At 42.5% G+C, this 21,037-nt stretch overlaps 1 protein-coding gene across 8 annotated transcripts in view; it reads right to left on the bottom strand.

Annotated features, from left to right (window-relative positions):
* Positions 1-21,037, bottom strand: part of LOC116778711 (E3 ubiquitin-protein ligase UBR4) — a 36,706-nt gene that overhangs the window by 1,053 nt on the left and 14,616 nt on the right. The window contains exons 41-94 of one of the 8 annotated variants that reach the window (XM_061527130.1): positions 20,855-20,987; positions 20,589-20,773; positions 18,387-18,614; positions 18,153-18,303; positions 17,935-18,068; positions 17,703-17,858; positions 17,519-17,605; positions 17,104-17,340; positions 16,764-16,944; positions 16,466-16,689; positions 16,247-16,394; positions 16,004-16,165; positions 15,725-15,911; positions 15,199-15,344; positions 14,987-15,046; positions 14,606-14,775; positions 14,258-14,534; positions 13,828-14,028; positions 13,166-13,264; positions 12,746-12,905; positions 12,470-12,632; positions 12,102-12,338; positions 11,624-11,740; positions 11,435-11,538; positions 11,217-11,361; positions 10,952-11,143; positions 10,391-10,565; positions 9,861-10,095; positions 9,535-9,754; positions 9,231-9,421; positions 8,801-8,907; positions 8,527-8,699; positions 8,303-8,443; positions 8,135-8,235; positions 7,945-8,054; positions 7,555-7,868; positions 7,191-7,340; positions 6,947-7,028; positions 6,724-6,861; positions 6,148-6,345; positions 5,678-5,868; positions 5,319-5,507; positions 5,057-5,225; positions 4,745-4,980; positions 4,547-4,667; positions 4,197-4,471; positions 3,952-4,086; positions 3,456-3,614; positions 2,972-3,154; positions 2,577-2,725; positions 2,089-2,218; positions 1,579-1,754; positions 970-1,110; positions 412-601 (exon numbers count right to left, since the gene is read on the bottom strand). In XM_061527130.1, the coding sequence (XP_061383114.1) occupies positions 412-601; positions 970-1,110; positions 1,579-1,754; positions 2,089-2,218; positions 2,577-2,725; positions 2,972-3,154; positions 3,456-3,614; positions 3,952-4,086; positions 4,197-4,471; positions 4,547-4,667; positions 4,745-4,980; positions 5,057-5,225; positions 5,319-5,507; positions 5,678-5,868; positions 6,148-6,345; positions 6,724-6,861; positions 6,947-7,028; positions 7,191-7,340; positions 7,555-7,868; positions 7,945-8,054; positions 8,135-8,235; positions 8,303-8,443; positions 8,527-8,699; positions 8,801-8,907; positions 9,231-9,421; positions 9,535-9,754; positions 9,861-10,095; positions 10,391-10,565; positions 10,952-11,143; positions 11,217-11,361; positions 11,435-11,538; positions 11,624-11,740; positions 12,102-12,338; positions 12,470-12,632; positions 12,746-12,905; positions 13,166-13,264; positions 13,828-14,028; positions 14,258-14,534; positions 14,606-14,775; positions 14,987-15,046; positions 15,199-15,344; positions 15,725-15,911; positions 16,004-16,165; positions 16,247-16,394; positions 16,466-16,689; positions 16,764-16,944; positions 17,104-17,340; positions 17,519-17,605; positions 17,703-17,858; positions 17,935-18,068; positions 18,153-18,303; positions 18,387-18,614; positions 20,589-20,773; positions 20,855-20,987 (9,063 nt within the window). Of the gene's footprint in view, positions 1-411; positions 602-969; positions 1,111-1,578; positions 1,755-2,088; positions 2,219-2,576; positions 2,726-2,971; positions 3,155-3,455; positions 3,615-3,951; positions 4,087-4,196; positions 4,472-4,546; positions 4,668-4,744; positions 4,981-5,056; positions 5,226-5,318; positions 5,508-5,677; positions 5,869-6,147; positions 6,346-6,723; positions 6,862-6,946; positions 7,029-7,190; positions 7,341-7,554; positions 7,869-7,944; positions 8,055-8,134; positions 8,236-8,302; positions 8,444-8,526; positions 8,700-8,800; positions 8,908-9,230; positions 9,422-9,534; positions 9,755-9,860; positions 10,096-10,390; positions 10,566-10,951; positions 11,144-11,216; positions 11,362-11,434; positions 11,539-11,623; positions 11,741-12,101; positions 12,339-12,469; positions 12,633-12,745; positions 12,906-13,165; positions 13,265-13,827; positions 14,029-14,257; positions 14,535-14,605; positions 14,776-14,986; positions 15,047-15,198; positions 15,345-15,724; positions 15,912-16,003; positions 16,166-16,246; positions 16,395-16,465; positions 16,690-16,763; positions 16,945-17,103; positions 17,359-17,518; positions 17,606-17,702; positions 17,859-17,934; positions 18,069-18,152; positions 18,304-18,386; positions 18,615-20,588; positions 20,774-20,854; positions 20,988-21,037 lie in introns of all 8 variants that reach the window. The other 7 variants (XM_061527132.1, XM_061527129.1, XM_061527126.1 and 4 more) reach the window with 7 other exon arrangements.

The raw sequence follows: 21,037 nt of genomic DNA on the forward strand, positions 1-21,037 counted from the left end.
TTGTAATAAAATTTAAGTTATTAACAGAATAATTTAACTTTAACTTTAATTTAACAAGCCTGGGGCGCCTCTGACTACATTTCCTATCTTCCCTCTCGCGACGGTCGCCACTATAGCGATCGCGACACTCAATGTGAAGCAGCTCTCGCTTTGAATGGAAGCGGACAAATAATTGCCCATTTTTTGTTTCGTCGCTGTTATCATTTTATTGTAATATGTTCTGTCACTCAAGAACCTACGAAATGCAATAAAAATAACAATCTTGTTTCTCACAAACGAGGCCGGCAGCGCATCTATAATGCTCCTTAATTTTCATGTCTTTGGGCGACGGCAGCTACTCACCCCATCAGGTAGGCCGACCGCTCGTTTGCCCATTTTGGGACAAAAAAAAATTTTTTTTATGTAACTTGCCTTAAACATGACGGTATACAATTGGTGTATCAGCGCTACGAAGATGGCGTACGGCTTGTAGTCGGTCCAGGGTCGAGCGGCTCTCTGTTCCGCGGACAGAGCCCTCAGCGCGGGACCCCCGGGACACACGGCGCGCACGTGACCAGTCACTAGCAGGCGCTTTAGCATGTCCAAGCGGAGGGAGCGCCATCTAGCGTGTTAATAGAAACATTATTTACAGTCTGCGTTATTTGGGATGGGTTGAGAGTGTTGGAAATTATATTTAAATCGCGCTGAATTTTGTTTACTGAAACTGCAAGTTTAAAGAGTTTAGGAACACAAAAAAGTTTCCTGTACAAGTTTTGGCTGTACTTTTCTAAATAATAATGTGCAGTCCGGTTTTGTTATCGACCGGTGATAGTTAAGTTGGTATGTGAGTTTACATGTTTATAAACATATATAGAGAAAAATTTGCCTGATTCAAAAATTGAATATTTTTTTTATAATTGCATTATTTAACTGCCGATCTAAAATCATGTCGGAATCTATGAGATGTGTATGTTTTATGTGCACGCTCGCCTGTTGATCGGATACAGTAACAGCATGAGTGTGAGGTAATACAGCGGGCCGTCCGCCTCGTGAGCCGCCTCCAGCGCTCGGCCGGCCGCCCACGACACGCTCGCGTCCAGGGACGACACCTCGCGACCAGCCACCCGGGTACTGGAATGACAAACAGACACACACTGATATTACCTATATATATTTTATACAGATATGCAATTACAGTTTTGCAATAGGTCATTGCTAACTCTAAGGCGGATATCCTACATCGTATAGTGTGTACGAATCTTAATTCATTACTGTGGCTTACTCATCATCAAATTCAGGTGACATAATATTCGTTGATTGTAAAAGGCTAATATTTAAAAAAAAAATTATAAATTGCTGTCTTATAGTAGTATATTAGTCAGATTAAAGAAGCAAACGGTACCAAAAACTTTTTAGCCGTTGTTTACATGATTAATATCGTGAAAATTGTTTTAAGACATACATACATACATAATGACATATGTCGAGAATTTAAATTAAAAGCCTGTACTTTATTTGACCATCGGAGACCATCGACCAGTTGCTAGTATGAGTAGACTCTATGCAGTAGTAATTATTGTCTGTAGTAACGTGTCTCACGTGTTAATAACGTATAGCGCCATGTGTATGAGCGCGGGCACCAGCTGCATGTTGGACAGCGGGCCGCCGCCGCCGGTGTCGTCGTGGAAGGTCCGTCCGCGGGCGAACCTCACCAGCAGCAGCTTCAGGTCGTGGACGGTGCACGCGTGGCCGATGTCGCGGTGGCCGGTACACTCCTGGGATAGAAACGATTATGACCAATTCGTATCAACGCATGATCAGATACGGAAACTTAAGATCAAATTTCGCTTGAAGCTTTAGTAAGGTTAAGTTAAAATTTTAATATATATATGTTTTGATATCAGCAGGATTCGAACCTGGAACCTCTACATTGCTTTCTAGAGCTGTACAGATTGAGCTATAATGCTGTATTGATATAGTATACGTAGTTATTTGGACGTTGGGATTTGAAATATTGTTCGTGGAAGAGCACTGGTGATTATCCCAATCAATGTGTTCTTCCTGAGTGAATTTGAACACAAGTCAAGGTCGGCTTTGGTGGTACGTCACCTGCAAGTAGGTGGTGTGTCTGGCCAGACACGAGGCGAAGGCTGCCTCCGGGACATGCGGACCCCACAGCGGCAACAGACCGTTGCAACGAGTCGACGCGTTCTGTAGGGCGGCGCTCTCCCACTCGTCCCTGTGATGACACAGACGTGTTCAGAATTACTCAACTTGTTTATATCCATATAAATCATTTTCAATTATGATATCAGTTCTGTATGAGAAACGCTATGAGGACGTCCGTCTCACTTTCGAGCAAAAGATACTTAACATAATTCGATAAAACTTTCCAAAAATATAACTCGTACATCGGAATAGCGTTTGAATGATAATTTAAACCGAAATCCCTAACAGTTCCCTCGGGCTCAGGGGTGATCACAGGTCATAGACTATTACAGAAGGCGCCCGTTTTAGTTTCTATATGTGTCATATGACTATCGACGCGGACAAAGTCGCATGATCAAGCTACTATATGCACGTATAGTTATATATACCTGGCGCGTGCTAGCCTCACGGCCGCCATGTGGCACTCCACGTGTACTATGTTGTAGTGGGACACGGTGGTGTAGCCGAGCGTCTTGCGAGCGCGGACCTCGTACTCCTCCACCGCACAGCGCTTCGTGAACGTGTAGATACCTAACACCTGGACATACATACGTACATGCCTTATATAACCGAAATTTCATTAAATAATTATAAATGTATTATTATTTTGTTACTATAATCTTAAAGGTCAACGACCCGCAAAAGACACCTTTGGTATTGCACATGTCTATGGATCTATAGATTGCAGTGGCATCTAAACATCACAGGGAGGTCGCTTGTTTGCCGCTGACTTTTTTGTTTTGAATGCACTAACATAGCAGCCTGTATATACTCGTGTACTTGCCTTAGTCGGCTGGTACTTGTATCCCTCCCTACAGATGCAGCAGACGGCCCCGGCCTCCTCCGCCAGGTCCGCCACCTGTTGTGTGAGCGAGCACTGCGCCGTCACCTGGCCCCGCTCGTTGCTGCGCATGCCGAGCGCGCCCAGCTGCCGCTCGCGAACCGCCATCGCCAAACGCTTCTTCTCCTGTACAATATTTAATGTTTAATCGTATAGAAGAACATTTTCCATAGCTTAAACTATATATTATAAGAGATATTAACATAATAGAAATATAGGAAAATATATTAATTTTTCATTAGTATTTATATCACAAGTTTTATTTTTTACTGTCACAAACTAAAAGTTCATTTAGAGATAGACCTTTTCGCTGCACAACAGAGTTACAAATTAGTCTCAATGAATCCAATTCAGACAGGTTCAAGGTCACGGTAAGCTAATAAAGTGTGTGTGTTGACACATGTATCAGTCTGTCTCTTCTTCCTACCTGTCTCGTGAACTCTCTGACTTGCTGCACCTTGGCCGCACACTGCGGTTGCGATCGTAGCGCCTCCAGCAAGTTCTCGGCCAGCGAGCCCACGTGCTCCCCCGACGACACTTGTTCCAGACGGTGCACGATCGGAATAACTTTCTCGCACACCAGCATCTAATGTAATATATTATGATTATTTTTGCTAAGTCCATTATAAATAAAAGTCAGTCTCAGTGTTTGTTTTAAACGTCCAAATACATATGTGGATATCAATTACCTAATTTGAAATACACCTTTCATATACTAGTCGTTCTCTGTGAACGCGCTTGCGTTGTCAAAATTTACACTTCAATCGAGCACGGTCTCTGAATAGGAATTTATTATTCCGATAATTAAGCTACAGATTTTTAATAGTAAAAAACATGTTTATGTCGTTGGGATCTTTGTTGAACTGCTAGTATTAGTATTGATACTAGCATTATACTGTTAGTATTCCTGTCACAATACGAACCTGAGTGGGTTCATGGTCCGCGGCGAGTCCGGTGAGGAAGCGCAAGATGTATTTGAGCGCCGGGCGACTTATGAATTCCTTCAGTTCGTCAGAGTCGGTTAAGACTAACGTTGGCTTCACGCACGGAGCGTGTTTCTGAAAAAAAAATATATAACAAATTAATAATATAGCATGGGTATTGGGTATAGTGACAGTGAAGTAAGTAATCTACGATGAGGGGTATGACAGTTAGTATAAGTACCAACCACAATATACTCGAGCGCGTCGCGAACGACGCCGAGCGATATCAAGTAGTCCTTGAGGGTTCCACCGATAGAGTTCCGTTCTATGTTAGCGCACAGGACACAGAACAGCTCCATACGGAACTCCTCCTCGCTCCACTGCTCCGAGTCCAGGCGATCGAAGTCCAGGACGGGCTTGAAGTGGTCCACTAGCATCGCCATCTTGAGATCGTTGCCGTAAACTAGCGCGGCCAGAACGCGAGTCAGGTGACCCAGGGCCACAGAGTTGTTGCGGATACCTGGTATATGTTACATATTTATGATTATGTAAGTACTGAGTTACAAAAAGGCCTTTTTTAAATTTCTTTACGTACCTGGACATTCCGTGCAGTTGAGCAAAGCCTGAACGTGCTCCGGTCCGCCGAAGGTGAGCGAAAATTGTAGAAAAGATTCGAGACTTTCGCTCGCGGCCACCGATAGAATACGTTCCATTATCTGTAAAATACATTGATAAAAATATTTTATAAATATACTAATATATAAGATGAAATACATTTTGTGAGCATACTGACCTCCAACAGCTGATAGACGAGCGGGGCGCGTTGAACGTCTCGCTCGTCTGCGGCGGCCAGGCTGAGTGCGTGCAATAGAACGGGCAGAGCGCGCGCCTCGGGGCGGGTCAGCACGCGCACGCAACGTCGCACGCGAGCACACAAAGCCAGGAGACGCAACAGCGTCGACACCAGTGACCTCGCGCACCCCACGCGTCCTATGGCCGCCAGCCGCTGGAGCATGACTTCCAGCCCGCCTGACGGCCGCAGGAGTTCGTTATTAGTATCATTTATTCTCTACATATGTTTCTCTATAACCGGAGCTAGACTAACCACAGTCAGCGAGCACGTTAGCCATGCGGTATACTTGTTCGTCGTCGACGGTCTCAGCGTTGGTCTGGCTCAGCGTCTCGACGAACTCCTCGGTGGCGTCTCCTAGCAGCCCCCTCATGCGGTACACGACCCGCATGGCGTCTACTTCCTCGCCAGATGTACACCACACCTGACGGATTACAACGAAATATTTTTTGTTGAAACTTGGTAACACATTTTTTTTGTGTAATGTAATGACCTTATTTAATGACATAAAACTCACCTTCTTATATACTTCCTTGACCGGTAAGTCCAGAGACATGATCTTGTTGCACACGAGTAGTTCCATTCCGTTGTCGTCTTCCAGGAGTGCCACCAACTCGCAGTCGGTACATATTTTATTCTTCACATCTCTCATCAGAGGACCCATCCCTGGTTCTAAAGACGAGTACGGGTTGCCCAACATGCGACCCTAAACAATATAGAATGTTGCTGTTCGAAAACCTTTCAATAAATTCGATTAAAGAACAAGTTCTTTGACAGAAAGGATTCTGAATATATGGAGTAGATTTTTCATAGTTTTTTATTGCTATCAAATACCACCATAAAATTATCTTAATAAGTACACTGTAATCAGCTCACCTGTAAGAAGTCTTCTTGTTGTGGATCTTTCTCCAGTGTGAGGAAGAACTCTGCCACATCGTTCTCCTCCGGGTAGATGATGGAACAGAGCCTCTCGAAAATAAACACAGGTGTACGATAGTCCTGCAGCGGGTACTTCTGGACCGTCTCTATGCACACCGCCATAAACTCGGCTGTTTCTGTCTCCGTACCTGGCGATTATAATGTAGACTTTATTTAACACTACCTTATTTCCCTTATACTTTTGCAAACTTGGTTTTTGTCAGTTAAACTTGTATGTATGAATGCTCACAGTTGTTTCATCCAAAATAATAGTATTGTTAACATTGATGTACACGTAGCCTTTAAGTGATTAGGTATATAACACCAACAGTTCAAAAGTTATACAAAAAATATAATTAAATTATTGTACAATAATTATTCTTTCAAAACCTCGCATTTGATATAAGAAAAATAATCAAAAATGTTACCGGTAGTCATTTCTTCCAACAGCTCTAGAAGCTTCTCTTGCGTGTCGTCCGTGAGCCTGGTGCGTTGTACCACAAGTCTCCTGAGTGACAGATATCCGCCCAGCACGGCCCCAACAAGACGGCCCTTGTAAGTACGTCTGGCGCCCGGCTCCTCCAGGAACATCGCTAGCAGCTCCGTCAGACGCTTCAGAGCGTAACCTTAAACAAACGTTATTGTATGGTTAACATTCACATATTAAATTTATTCTTACACAAATTTGTGATATGCATACAAATAAAATCAATTAGAATTTAATTATGTATTTAGTAATTTGTAGTGAGTGGTTTTTGAACTTCTTATGCGACTTCCAACAAGGTTGCGTTAAACGTTCAACGATCCCTGGGGATGGGGCGTTAAAAATGAAACAGAGCGGGAACGCGTGGAGCGAGAACGCATGCGCATACCGTGCCTGTTACAGGCCAACGCGCTTTAACACGAGCAGCGACCAATATTTAAAATTTTGTGGATAACAATTGTTTACAATTTCGGAGTTAAAGTTCTTCCGCGCGGAGAGACTCCACGTACTATCTATGTACCTTGAGCGAGGTCGGATGTTAGCGTGGTTTCTTCGAGACGATGCAGTTGATCTATCTCTTTGGTCATAAGGTCGGCGATCTGTTGCAGCACTCCACGTAAAGCCAGGAACTGTTTCCAAGGAGCCTCGGACGCCAGACCTGCGGACATTTATGATAAAAATGTTGAAAGTCAGTAGTGCAGATAGATTGTTAACTATTAAATTATTCTGTGAATTAAACTCACTCTGATAGAGTTGCAGAAACTGTTCGCTCGCCTCTCCGGCAGTTCCGACCTCGGGAAGGAAGCTCGTCAATAATATCAGGACCTATTTGGAGGATGGCATTACGTGTAATTAAAAATCTATTACTTCATAATGACACTTCAAAGAAAAACTAATATAAGCATAACCAGTAAAATTGTAATAGATCAAGCTACCGAAGAGACCGGTCTATGGGAATAATAACTAAATATTTAAAATGTCGCTTACAGCCTTCGTCCTTTCGTAGGAATCGCATAAACTCTTCACCATCTGGCATGCTGTGTCCCTGGCGATGCGAGAGCTGGGGTCGAACATGACGGGCCGCAGCCACCCGCCCTCGTCCAGGGCCAAAGGTCGCATGCCATGGGAGAGCAACATCTGAACAGAAAAACCATCAACAAGTTATACCGGAAGCAATTAAAGGGAAAAAATTAAATATTTTTAATAACAGTTAAGTTATTGAATATTGATTGTAATTGTGTACAAAGTAGAGATAAAAGTCATGATTACAATATTGTTTTTTTAAGTGTCATATATAAACCTAAGTGAATAACGGTCATAGTTTTTAAAACACCTCAATGATTCAACTCACCCGTTCTTTCCACTTGCCGAGGTATTTATGTGCAAGGTGTAGATCGCGAGCTGGTATCGCTGAATCGCTCGGCGGAGGTTCGACAGCTCCCACCAGGCGTCGCCACTGCGCGTGCGGCACCTTCCCCGCCAGCCATGCTGATAGATCCACCACCATGTTTCCGGCGCTGGTGGGCAGACTGTTTGTCACTTCCTTTTCTTGTTCCTCATTCGTGGGCGCCGATGGCGGAGGTAGCGCTGAAGGTGGAGGCGCCATCAACTCCTGCATATAGCGCAGACAGGGTAGCGCCACTTGTTGTAGCGCGAATTGGTGTGCTGTGAGAAATATGCCCGTGAATAAAAATAAAATTTACTATAAATATTCGTATTGAATGTCTTCATTAATATTTACAGTTCGGCGAAGAGGTGTTTATTCCCGGAATGCCGGCTAGAGCTTCAGCCTTCAAAATTGCACTCGCCGCGGGAGGTATACCGACAACCTCCGTCAATTGGGGACAACACCTAGGAATAGAACCATGTTAAAATATTTGCCTCGATTGAAATAAAAAACATTTAGTTTGTAATAGATAGAGGTTACTTACCAAACCCATAGCTTCACTATACAGCGCAATCTGACCTCCCAGCAGTCAATAGAGTCTTGGACCTTAACCAAAGACCCAAGTAATAGAACCAGCGGTCGAACCTGCAAGAGCAACAGATCGTTAGAATAATATTTATAACACTTGCTCAAAGATGGTCTGGTTACCTACCGAGTTGTTATGATCCTGTGATGCGGCGTGACCCATCAAAGAGAGTGTTATCCTTTGAGAGAGCAAATTGCACAATTGTTCAGTTGCTGGTAAATTATCTCGGGTCACAAGACAGATGAGTGCACGTACTTCTTCTTGACACTGAAAAATATTTTTTATATAGCAATAATGACACGAAATCAAAAACAAAATATATTTTACATTGAATATATTTCGATAAACACCTGCGGTGTCCCGCGGTGCAGGTTATGCTGGACAAGTTCGCGAACTAGCCCGAAGCGACACAGTCTCGCTCGGTGTTCCCGCTGCGAGGCCAGCGCTCGGAGCAAAGTCAGGCACTGTTCAGCGCACGCCACGCTGCACCCGTAGCAGCCACCTCCACATTCTGCACGAACAACTATTATTAATCATTTGTAAAAGTACAAAGTAAGAGACGAAATTATTATTATTAGTTTATAATAATAGTGACAGATATGTGTTAACAGTTAATAGACGCACCCTTTGTAACGTCTCCGTCATAGTTTTGCAGGAGACCGGCGTACACGGGTAGGGTATCGCCTTTCTGTTGTTCGCTTTGTGTCCTATCGTAAGCCACGAGCTCTTTCCTGAAAGAAAATATTTTAATACCGTTACTTAAATAAAAATGGCCAAGTAAGAGACAGGCCCCTTCACGGAGGGTGCCCCCGTGCCACTATTTATAAAGACGGAAATAAAAAATGAAGTTCGTTGTATGGGACTCTTCAACATTTATTTTATTGTTTTTAGTATTCGCAGTTATAACGGCACGAATATTAAATCTGAGAACATTGTAACTGACTATGATTAGACGAACAGACGGACGGATGCTGGAGTGTTAGTAATAGAGTCGCGTTTTACGCTTTTGGAACGGAACCTTAAAAAGTAACTTAAATAATCTCGGCTATGTTACCTGCAGGCCAGCACTTTCTGTATGATCTTGGACAGGTCCTCGAAGTGTCCTTTGCTCTCGACGCAGTACTTGTGCGCTAGCGTCTGTATGACGCGGTTTATCTGTGTTCCGCCGAACGCGGCGCTCGCTCCGTTGCTGTTCTCATCCGCGCGCCCTTCTACGCGATGTTCGCTGATCTTGTGTACTAGCGACTGGTACACAAAAAAAATACTTCATATAAAACTGAATCGTCTACATGAAATAGACGGAAATATTAACCTGCCTTTCGTTACTCTAGTTTTAAATATAATTTCCGTCTACTCACCTCTAGAACAGGTTTGTTAGCTATGAGCTGTCTATACACGCGGTCGGCTTTATCGAGCAGCGCCCCGATAGTCTGAACCATCTTCTTCCGTTCCTCGTCGTTCTCTATGGTGTCCACGGCACAGCACGGTCTCGCTGTGAGCGTGTAGTCGAACTTGGCGTACTTGCAGAACCCACACGCGTGACACAGGAAGGGATCCTTCTCATCGTAGTTTATAGCGCTGTGGAAATAAAAATACATATATTTATGGTATTGTGAGCGGAAAATGATCTGTGCTCAGTGTACTAATCTTGATTATATTCTCACTAATAAAAACACTAACTTACCGACACTTGTGGCATTGGAATACATTTTCTCCGCAGTTAGCGCACACTCCGGGGTTCGCTGGCACTGATTGAGAGCATCGCGGACATTGCAGTGATTCGCCCGTAGCTTGCTGATTCTCATAGAAGTCAGCGTACTCCATCATGAGGTTACAGGCGACGATCGGTAAGGGGAAGTCTACACGGACTTCGGATTGACCGGACTGCAGCTGCACACGTTTGGCTTTGTGCCACATACCTGATGGAATTGAAAAAAGTTTCTCACTACTTAGGAATTTACCATTGGAGAAAATTTTTTAGTTTTCCTCGAATTTAATTTTTAAAACATAATTTTTACATTGCAATTTATATTATTATACTAGAATATCTGTTCCAATCTAAATTTCATATAATTAAATTCTTGATTAAAACTAGGATTTCCATTACAAAAGTATTATGTACAACACAGTCTGTTAATTTAACATTGTTAATTTAACATTGAAAATATTTGCATGTACTAAAGTATATAAATATATCCATAGCTTAACACCGACCCGGTTTGTTCTTGAGCTCCTGCACAGCCTGCACCGTCCTGTTGTTGTAGTAGAAGTTGATGGTCCTCACCATCTTGCTGCGCTTGATGTCTCCTATCCTGAGGCTGATGCGGCTGATCATGTGGCTGTTCACGAGCTTCACTATCTGAGTCGTGGTCGTGAACTTCGAGTCGATCTGCGGCCGGTATATGCGATTAGCTCTTATTTGATCGGTACATGCTAGTTACTGTGTGCTTCAGCATGCCTTTCATATCGCATATGTGCATACTAAATATTATACTGCCATCTACAATTTTATACTGGTTCGTATGCTATTCATACGTTACATGTTAAGAAAAATTACTCCTGGAATTGGGGCATTAAAAAACAATCAATACTACGCCATCTACATCTATCTCTCGTATAGGATGTTCATACGAATACTAAGAAACAAAAATCAAATGTAACCAAAACATTGACACACATTAAACTACATTGAAGTTACAAAAGCTTCTAAATACTGAACGACATCCAAAGAATCTTACCCCCGGATGAATGTTTTTATCCATGGTAATGACAAACCTTAATCGTGGGTAGCTTGATGGTGGCCATGGGCACCTCGGGGTTGTTGCACACGAGGCACGGCTCGGACTCCAAGAAGTATCCGTCGAGTTCAACGAACGCTCCCAGCGCGGCGTACAAGGACGCGTTACCGTGAGATGACAGTAGATAGTTTTGATTGCGGAGCAGTTCCACGGCGCTACCGAGGTACTTCTGCAGATTAGATATATGTTTTAGATTTGATCCTGTATGGTTATCAGAAGTCGGCTTAAATGTAGTAACTAACCTCAGTGTCAATATTGGGCGTCTTCAGAGTGAAATATCCAAGTAGGTCTACGAATTGGGCTGCCTTGCGACCGTACTGCGGCAGGGAAGGCCACAACCCCCACAACAGGGACACCATGGATGACTGTTCGGTTTGAGAGCAATTACTGGAAAATTAATTGATTTAAATAAAATCCTTCATATAACAAGATAGCTCAGAGTACATCGAACAAAACTCACTTGTATATAGCGAGAAGTAAACCGTGAGCTTGCCAGCGAACGGCAGTCGAATTCGTTTCCAGTAGGAATGCCTTTACGAACAGTCTCAGTTCATCTTGACTGACCTGTAACAAAAATTGTATTAAGAAAACATTTAAAAAGTTGGCCGAAAGCTTCATTAAGCAAACTGATTATATATGCGGTTGAAACCTGTTTCAAAATCTGTTGCACTAGTTGCGGCACTCTTTGATCTTGGAATTTGGAGCCGTCTGATACGAAGGCGTCGCTCTCGGTGCTACGTTCTCGCTCTGGCCATTCAGAGGTGTTCTGTACAACAAACGGTAGGGTTATAGCTCCAGTACCAATGAGATAACGATACATGTCATCAACTTTATTCATGTAGCACGTACATAGTAACGCAACAATAAGAATAGAAAAAAAGTGCGTGGGGTCCCTCCGGATGGAAGAAGTGATATTACCTAATGTGGAAATGAAAATAGTAAAGGGTAGGATACAATTTTTAGTTAACTCGTATTGTTTTCTTTAAGACATTATTAACATTGTTTACAATTCACAACTGACTGACTTTCGCTCCGTCTCTTTCTATTCCCCCGCCCCAGAAGCTTTGAACGTGTAATGTCTTGTTGTTGTCCTCATTGGAAGTCACATTAGAAGTTTCACTTCCTACCTTTGTGTTATTCGAGGCAGCAGCGCTGGCGACGGAAGTGGGCGGTCCCACGGGCGTGGAGGGGGTGGGTGCGGCGGGGGCACACAGTGCCGCCTGCAGCAGCTGTAGTACTGTGGGCGCCACGTGAGGGTGCACGCGCCGTGCTACTCGTACCAACCACGACAACGTCTCCCGCCGCTCGCTGCTGCACGTCAACTGCCAGTTGCCAGTACGAGCCGATACTATCTCCGCGCATGCCTGTGGACATTCATTATTTTACAAGGATATGTTTTTTTTTTTAGTTTGAAAATATTAACGGGAAAGAAATGAACAGTAACGTTATGGCTAATACTAGAACATAATTGATAGGTTTATTTTGGTTGTTATACCTTCAAATGTTCCATGAGTCTAACGAGCTTGTCATACGCAGGGTCCGTGGCCAGCAGGGCGCGTGCCGCGTTCAGATGTGTGTCGAGAGCGTGTACGTCACGAAGTTGTCTATATCGCTCTCGGGTTCCGCACAGAAGCAACAGTAGTTTACGTACTTGTTTTCTGTAATAAGTACAAAAAAAATATAATTTGAAAATTTAAATTAAATATTAGGCAAAAAGCAAAAGAGTATAGATATAGTATATTTTGATGGTTGCAATAAGGTTGACTTTTACCTGAGTGGAGTTTGTTGGTTCATCATGTACTCGCAGAGGAGGGTGCGCCAGCGAGCATCGAAGTGTTTTGGATCGCAGTGCTTGTGTATCTGACACGGCAAGCGAAGGGCCATTTCCATCACCAGTTGTGGATAATTGTCAAAAACGTCCAAAGCGTGACCTGCAAAGAAATTATACTTAAATTCAGTATTTAATCTCATATGCTATATAACTTCTAATGTGTTGACAATTAAATAATACACACAAATTAATTAATTGGATAAACACTTTATTTTTGAAGAAGGGTAATCATACAATCATACATGTAGAAGCATAGTCTTAAGATCGAACTAAAAAGGTTTAGTGCTGCCATCTAGTTAAAATTAACCAGACATATAACATCACACATAAAGGAATAAATGTACAATATTTTTTACTGACCTTTAACGTACTCTTTGACAAAGAAGGGTTGCATGTCAGGTAGTGGTTGTGGTGGCTGCGGTTTCAGTAGCGGCTGGACGGTCGTTGTTGTGCTGGAGTCTGAAGATGTTAAAAATAATTTATCGTTGATGACTGGGAGCACGATTGTGACGATTCAAAAATACAGTTACGATTTTTATTGAATCCATCGAATACTAGTATTCTAGATATTTAATGAGTTGACTTATCTATAAGAACAAGGAACGGTCGATTCCAAACCAAGCTGTAATTTCAATGCCAGTTTTTTATCATTATCTTTGTTTTCACAAAGTAAATTGTCACAGGACAGGATTTGATATAATGCGGAAGTGACATGGATTTTAAAGTTATGACTATGATTTTAGACTGTAAGCCAGTAAACAGAACACTATGTAGTTGTGTATTGCATTTGAAGCGCTGCTGATTTCAAATACCAATTGTTAAATACAGAAAGTATATGGTGTTTCGTATCATTTTTTACAATGGTATCAGAGAATTGTACCTGCATATTATGTTCTCGACTATAGTATTTATGCCATGGATGTTTTAAACAGTACACTGAGTCAATACAACTATAGTAATTTACACACATAAATATGTATACACACACATATGTATATATTATAGAGATATATGTTACTCACTGCTGGTTTTCTCTTTCCAGTAGGGTAGCAGCGCGGCTAGGACGTTGTAGCAGTGTGCGGGGGCTCCGGCCCGCACGAGCGCGGCGGCGGCGAGACGCGACACGTGTGCCGCACTCGCGCCGCCCCCTTCGCCCCGCGCCACCGCGTTGCCGCTCACGCCGCCCGAACCTCCGCAGCTCTTCCAGCGAGCCATCAGTACACCTGAATGCAGCATAAAAAATTACATTTCCATGCATTTTTACGTTTCTTCCACAGTGGAAGCTAAAAATAAAACTCTTTACAGTATCATCGTTGTACAAAATGAAAGTTAATAGAGTTTCTATCAATGAGTTGTATTTGTAATTTACAACTAAAAATATGAATGACTTCTTCGGTATGCTTTAGATGTAAGTCTTATAGCGCTTGAATACAGGCTAGCAAAACCGCTTACTCAGTAATCTCATGATTATAAGTTGTAGCTCCCTCCTGTTAGTCCGTTCGTGTACAGGAGGTGAATGTTCTTCTGTCTGTGCGTCTAACTCGGAAACCAGCAGTTCCAATCTCATGATTGCCAACTGCAACTCGCGTCGTTCAGTGCGATCTTCACCACTGGCAGATTCTTCCGGCTGTATGTCCAACTCGGCTACTAGAACTTCGAGTAAACGGTCCAACACCGCACGATCTGCTTCTATACTGGAGTCGAGATCACCAGCGAGCATCAGGACCACCTGAATGAGGAGATTGTTTTAATTTGTTTTCTATTTGGAGGTAATATTTGTAAAATCTAAGAAATACAGACCTGAATAAATGGAATGGCGCGTACACCGGGCAGTGTCCTCAGTGTGGGTATCGTGTCCAACGCCGCTGATAAGAGTGACAGGCGGAGCGCGTGTAATCTACGACTCTCATTCTCGGCTTCCGCAGCTCTAGACGTAGACGCCATTGGTTGAGATGAACTCGATGGACCTGCTGTTTTTATTATGGTAAATATTTTTGTGCATAGCAAACATTCAAAACCCTAAAAAATACTATCATACATATAAGCTTGTGCGGGTAAAAAATATAAAACCTCAATTTCAAAACCAATTCTACTTAATTAATTCAGAAATACCAATCTGCACATTATGCGTAACGTGTTATAGCCGTATCACAAACATCTCTAAACACATCTTATACTAGCCTGGCATCGCAGCGGGTTCCATGGCAGCGCACGGCATCGCTGCCGGCGCCGACACCTCGCCTACAACACACAATAAGCTCACATAATGCATGCACTAATTCTACGAGTCCATAAAGAATTCTCTATATAGGCCGCAAGTACTCCCAAACCGATACTTCATTCCAACAACTGTACGGTGCGTCAAAGCGTATACGTGACTGCATTCGACCTACCATACGCGCTGCTCCTTCCTGACACTCCTCCGATGCTGTCCGCGGCTGATCCTCCGCTGTCCGAGGCAGCAGACCCGCCCGCCTCCGCGGGGGAAGTGCGTAGCGTGCTGCCGTCTGTGGCGGCCGTGCTGCCCTCGTCGTCAGATCTACCAGGAGACAAACATGAAAAACAATCAGGTGATTCGATGCAATTTGGGAAACTACAAATTATGTATATTCTTCAGTCATCTTGTCGACCACATGTGTACAGACTACAAATCTGATAATTTTCCCACGGGTTATGAGGAAAGAACTTAGCGGTAAAGAGGAAAAATAAATTTAAATAAAATTCGAAAAAGGCAGACATCAGAAGATATGATGGTATGTTTTCCGGCTTTGGACTAATAGATAATTAGGTGTATGGATGTAATTTCTTTTTTAAATCCATATTTTTTATTATATATAAAGGCTAATCTAACCTAACTGATGTGAAATGAGAAAATAGTTTAACATGGACTAGATACTATAAGACGGAGTTTTAGCTAACCCGTTTGGCGATGCGGTGGCATCGCTATACGCTTGATGTGCGTGTGCAGCGGGCGGGACGGGGGCGGGGGGCGCGGCGGGGGCGGCGGGCGCACGGCGGCCTTGCTCCTGTAGCGACAGAGCTATCGCCAGTTCCACCATAGTCTCGTCATCTGCATCAGCGGGAATGTCCAGCAACGCCTCAAGTCCTATTAAATGTTATTGCTTATTAACGTTAAAGCCACAGAATGAATGATGCCACGAGCCTGCCTGTAAGCATCATACTGTAACCTAAACCTACCTCCGTCAGGAGCCAACAGCACCATTGGCTCGAGGGAATCGTCGACGTCCATGTATTGGTTTTCCTGTTGCTCGTCTCTATTAGCGCTTAGTTCGGACTCGGACACAGCGGCCTCGGTGATTGAACTGGTGGGCTGTGCTGTTGTCACTGATGATCCCGCTCCTGAGGGAAATATTAACATTTAATATATATAATTTATTTCATTATGTATTGATAAAATAGGATCGCTTTTGATTTACACACCTGGAGTATTCGGGGGCGATGGTATATAAACTCTGCGTCTTTTTATACGTGGTCTTAAGACCCGCATGAGAGCCGCCTTGGTTCCGAAGCTGATACTTTGGTCTTCAGCCAGCAGGAGCGATATATAAATTTCATTTCCAAAATCGATCTAAAACGTTATTCGTTTAATATATCCGTGTCATGTTATAAAATGTAATATATTTTAAGTTTTCTACTCACACAATCCGAGTCAGCATGCAATTGAAACGCATGGATCGTGTCTGCGAGCGCATGTAAAGTGTGTTCCGAGTGTCTCAAGCCATACGACAGTATTCCTGGAGGGCCGCCGGCGCGGTTGCGACAAGCAGCTAATTTCCATAGTACGCTGATTAATAGTGCACATAGGTGTGGCTCTCGCTCTGTATCATCTTGGGAGTCTCCCTTCCAGAGAGTGGACCAATCACCTGTAAAATATTTCCTACATTAAGAAAAAGTCAAACTAAAAGGGACAAATTAACTTTAATATTAGTGTTTATACCATTGGCTGGCTTCGGTGGTGTAGGTGCGCTAAATTTGACGAGGTGTTGCGGCCTGGCGACTGCGACGCCTCTCGCCAACAGTACGAGTCGGAAATATGCTTCTGGGTCGACATTACGCGCATCCGGAGTGTCTCGCAGTTCGCGTAGTGACGTGCACACATACCGCAGGATAGATTGGTCCTAAAATAATACAAATTATGATGAAGTAATATCTTATAGGCAACTCATTCCTATCACTCGGTGATGATGATAATTATTATTATTTGACTACAATTTGGTATGCCGTTAGCGTAAATATGGTAGAGACAAACAGACATTATATGTATAAATAATACGGACCTTGAATTGATGGTACTGTGTTTGGTAGACCGCTCTAAGGAGGCACTGGGCGCGTGCTTGAAGATGAGGAGAGGCGGGGGCGCAGAGCAATCTACGAGCAGCCTCAGCGCCCGCTTCAGCCCCCGCGGCTGCGCCGGTACTGACGGGGGCGGTGGCCCCGAGCTCCAACGCCTCTAAGGCCGCGCACGCTAGACGTTCCAGAGGACTCGGCTTCCAGGCGCCGCTATTGGTCTCCGTCTCCTTATTAACAGATATCTTTTAAAACAACATAACGTATATGCAAATGCACAAACATTATCCAAAATATAAGAAATTGGCCATTCTTCAATAAATTAATAAAGACAATACTCATACTTAAACAGGTTTTTTATCGTATATAATTATTTTTTTTATGATGCGAGCGTTTCCTACGTACCTGTGCCACTTTGCTAGACGATGAGCAAGCAGAAGGATCTTCATTTTCTTCTGGCCAACCAAATTGTTCTTTGTTCTTCCCGTAAACCTATGGGAAGTCATATATATAAGTATTATGTTAATCATCATTGCAGACAGTTTGCAAATAAATCAGATATAATTCCGTTGTAGAAATTTCAACTTACTTTAACAGAATCCACCATGGTCACACCATCGGGTTCTTGTGAAGGGCCAAAGTTAATCAATAGTTTCTTATCTGACTGTAAAGACTCTTCGCGTGTGAGCGGTATGTCGAACCAACGCATCCTGACTACTATCGTTTGGATCGACCGACCGTAAACCTATGGCATGAAAAATATGTAAAAAAAAAAGTCCAAATAGGCCATTTAAATTATGATCTTCATATGAACAAATTACCTCTATGTATGAGGGCGTCCTACCAGCGTCTTGACTGCCTAACAGTACTCGGATACCACAAATAACCATATTTGGGTCAGAGTTATTCACCTCCATAGTAAATCCACTCATCTTCGTTGACACGACATATAATCCTACAAATCATTTTTAATTAAATAATTACGCATACGGAATATTTAAATAATTGTATATAATATTAAAAAAATATATATATTTACCGGTAGTATTAAGCCGATGTTTGATCTGAGCCGTGTTATATACTTGTAGCAGGTCATTCCCTCCAAATTCAATATCACTCAGCGCTACACAGTGCTCGAAGAAATCTATCGGGAACTGTGGTGTTCCATTGGAGTTCGATTTCGTAGCAGCCTGTTGGTGCAGATCAAATTTAGCGCTGCCGATATTATCCAATAAAGTAGCATACATTTGTTACAGTCTGTAGAAACGCCTACCTGTTGGGCCTTGCCCTTGTGATGGGTGAGAAGTCTCGGTCTTCGCCTCGGAGCGTGAACAGGTTGTATGGCGGAAGAGAGCCAGTAGCCAGTATGGTCGTTGGAGGCCGCATACATGCGCAGACTGCCGTCTTCACACAGCAGTATCAAGGTGCTCCTCTGTTCACCGCCACCACACCAGTGACGGACCGCTACCATGTCTGTTATCTTGGCTTTAGCTGGGGTCACCTGTATATATTGTTATAACATTTATTTATATAGCTTATTGCATTACTCAGACAGATTCATGTCGTCCTCCTCTTGAGCCGAGTCGCTTAGATTACATTGAAGGTCGTATAACATAAGAATGTAAATACATATACGAGAATTAAATTATATATATACACTGCCGGTCAAAAGTTTGAGACCACTAATAAAGAACTTTTGTTATTAGTAAATATTTTCAAAACATTGGTGATAAAAAGTAATCTGCACACCTGTATGTTCTATTGTTTATAAAGATTACCTAAAAGCTTATTCTTTTGTATTTAAGATAAGGAAAAGGCAATAAACAACCATTGTTTCCAAACCTCAATGTGAGCCCAGGAAGAGTCCGATGATAATTGCCTGTCAAAAAAATTATTACCTCGTTGCAGCAACTGACAATTATTTTATTTTACTTTAACTTACAATGCGATTGTTTTAAATTCTTAAAATATTTTAGAATTTTTATTTTAACCCCATATTTTCATGGTTATCTACGAATATCTGCAGGTAATCTGATTTCGTTGTTCCTACAGTGAAGACGTCTCTAAAATGGGTAAAGTTCGCGAAATTAGTATTGAAACGCGAGCTGCCATCGTTGTTCTCCATAAAGAAGGCAAATCTGAACGTGAGATTGCATCTCAACTCAAGTTATCGAAGACTTGTGTTCATCGCAGTATTGTGCGGTACAAAGAAACTGGCAGTAATCAAGATCGTCCGCGCTCCGGAAGACCAAGAGCTACTACTTCTAGTGAAGACAAGTTTATTGTGGTAACCAGCAAGCGAAATAGACGCCTAACGGCCCCACAAATTCGTGTTGAAGTCAACAGGTCTCGGGAAAAACCTGTGTCAGTATCTACAGTGAAAAGACGGTTGCGAGACGCCAACTTGTTTGGTCGCGTTGCTGTTCGAAAACCTCTTCTAAAACCGCAGAATAAGAAAAAACGGATGCAATGGGCCCTAGCCCATCGAGACTGGACCGAAGAAGATTTCAAAAAAGTACTTTGGAGTGACGAATCTAAATTTGAAATATTCGGTTCAAAAAGAAGAATTTTCGTTCGACGTTCTGCCGAAGAAAAGATGATGCCACAGTGTGTAGTCCCGACTGTCAAGCATGGTGGCGGATCTGTTATGATCTGGGGTTGCTTCTCAGGCTATGGAACTGGAAATCTGGTGCAAATTAAAGGAATTATGAAAAAGGAGCAGTATAAAGAAATTTTGGAGAAAAATGCTATTCCCTCCGGGCTTAGGTTAATCGGCAAAGGATTTATTTTTCAACAAGACAATGATCCTAAGCATAGTTCAAAATTATGTAGGGGCTATTTAGACAATAAACAATCAGAAAAGGTGTTGAAAAATATGACATGGCCACCCCAAAGCCCCGATCTTAACCCTATAGAGCTTTTGTGGGAAGAGCTGGACCGAAACGTCCGGGAACAATGTCCTTCTTCACAGCAGGCCATGTGGAAAGCATTAGAAGAAAGCTGGAGTAATATCTCGCAAGAAACCATAATTAAATTAATTGCTCGCATGCCAAGGTTGGTTAAACAGGTCATTAAATGTAAAGGAGGCTATTTTGATGAAAAATGTGTATAAAAACACTTGTGTATTTTTTCAAACATAGTATTTTTCAAGACTTCATGTAATATAATTTTAATTTTGAATCTTGTGAGCAACATGAAAATAAAAACTATTTTTCAAAAAGTATTAAAAATATTGACTTTTATTTCTTTTTCTCCACTTTTTTATAGTGGTCTCAAACTTTTGACCGGTAGTGTACTTATATATATAGGTGTAAGTTCGGAATAGTTTAAAATGACTAAAAAATTACATAATAGAAATATTTAAAAAAAGATTTAGTTACTATAAGAAGAAAGATTCGAACTTATACACTTTTAAAAATATCTATAGAACAATTATATTATAGATTTATGGAAGCAAAGTTTCAGAACGCCCCACCTTAATCTCTTGTACGTATATGTTATTGGGTGTGAGCATGAGTACGACGGGGTTGTTAGAGGCCTGCATGACGGCTGTCACGAGGCCGGGGTGTGCGGGGACCTCCGCCCACTGGCATAGGGACTGGACACCCGCCTTGCGACCTTCCTTCTGGGCCGGGGACGAAAGCGTTATCATCGCTGTTCCTGTTATAAACGCAAAAAAACTTTACATAGTAGAATATTACATAACACAACCTTAAATGTGTTTGTGACCTTTATTTATACCTTTGACGCTATCTTCGACGCTATTGAGTGGCGCAAGGAAACTCTTTCCTTGAGCGTATGAGAAGAACAACATTCGAAGCGTATGAGAATAGTAGATCGACACTCCACCGCCGCCCACCAATCCAGCGACATCCTGACGATAAGAAACAAAATAGTTTTTTATATGAATTTTAACTGACATTA

This window comes from Danaus plexippus, assembly GCF_018135715.1.
Source record: "Danaus plexippus chromosome 3 unlocalized genomic scaffold, MEX_DaPlex mxdp_34, whole genome shotgun sequence".
Lineage (NCBI taxonomy): Eukaryota > Metazoa > Arthropoda > Insecta > Lepidoptera > Nymphalidae > Danaus > Danaus plexippus.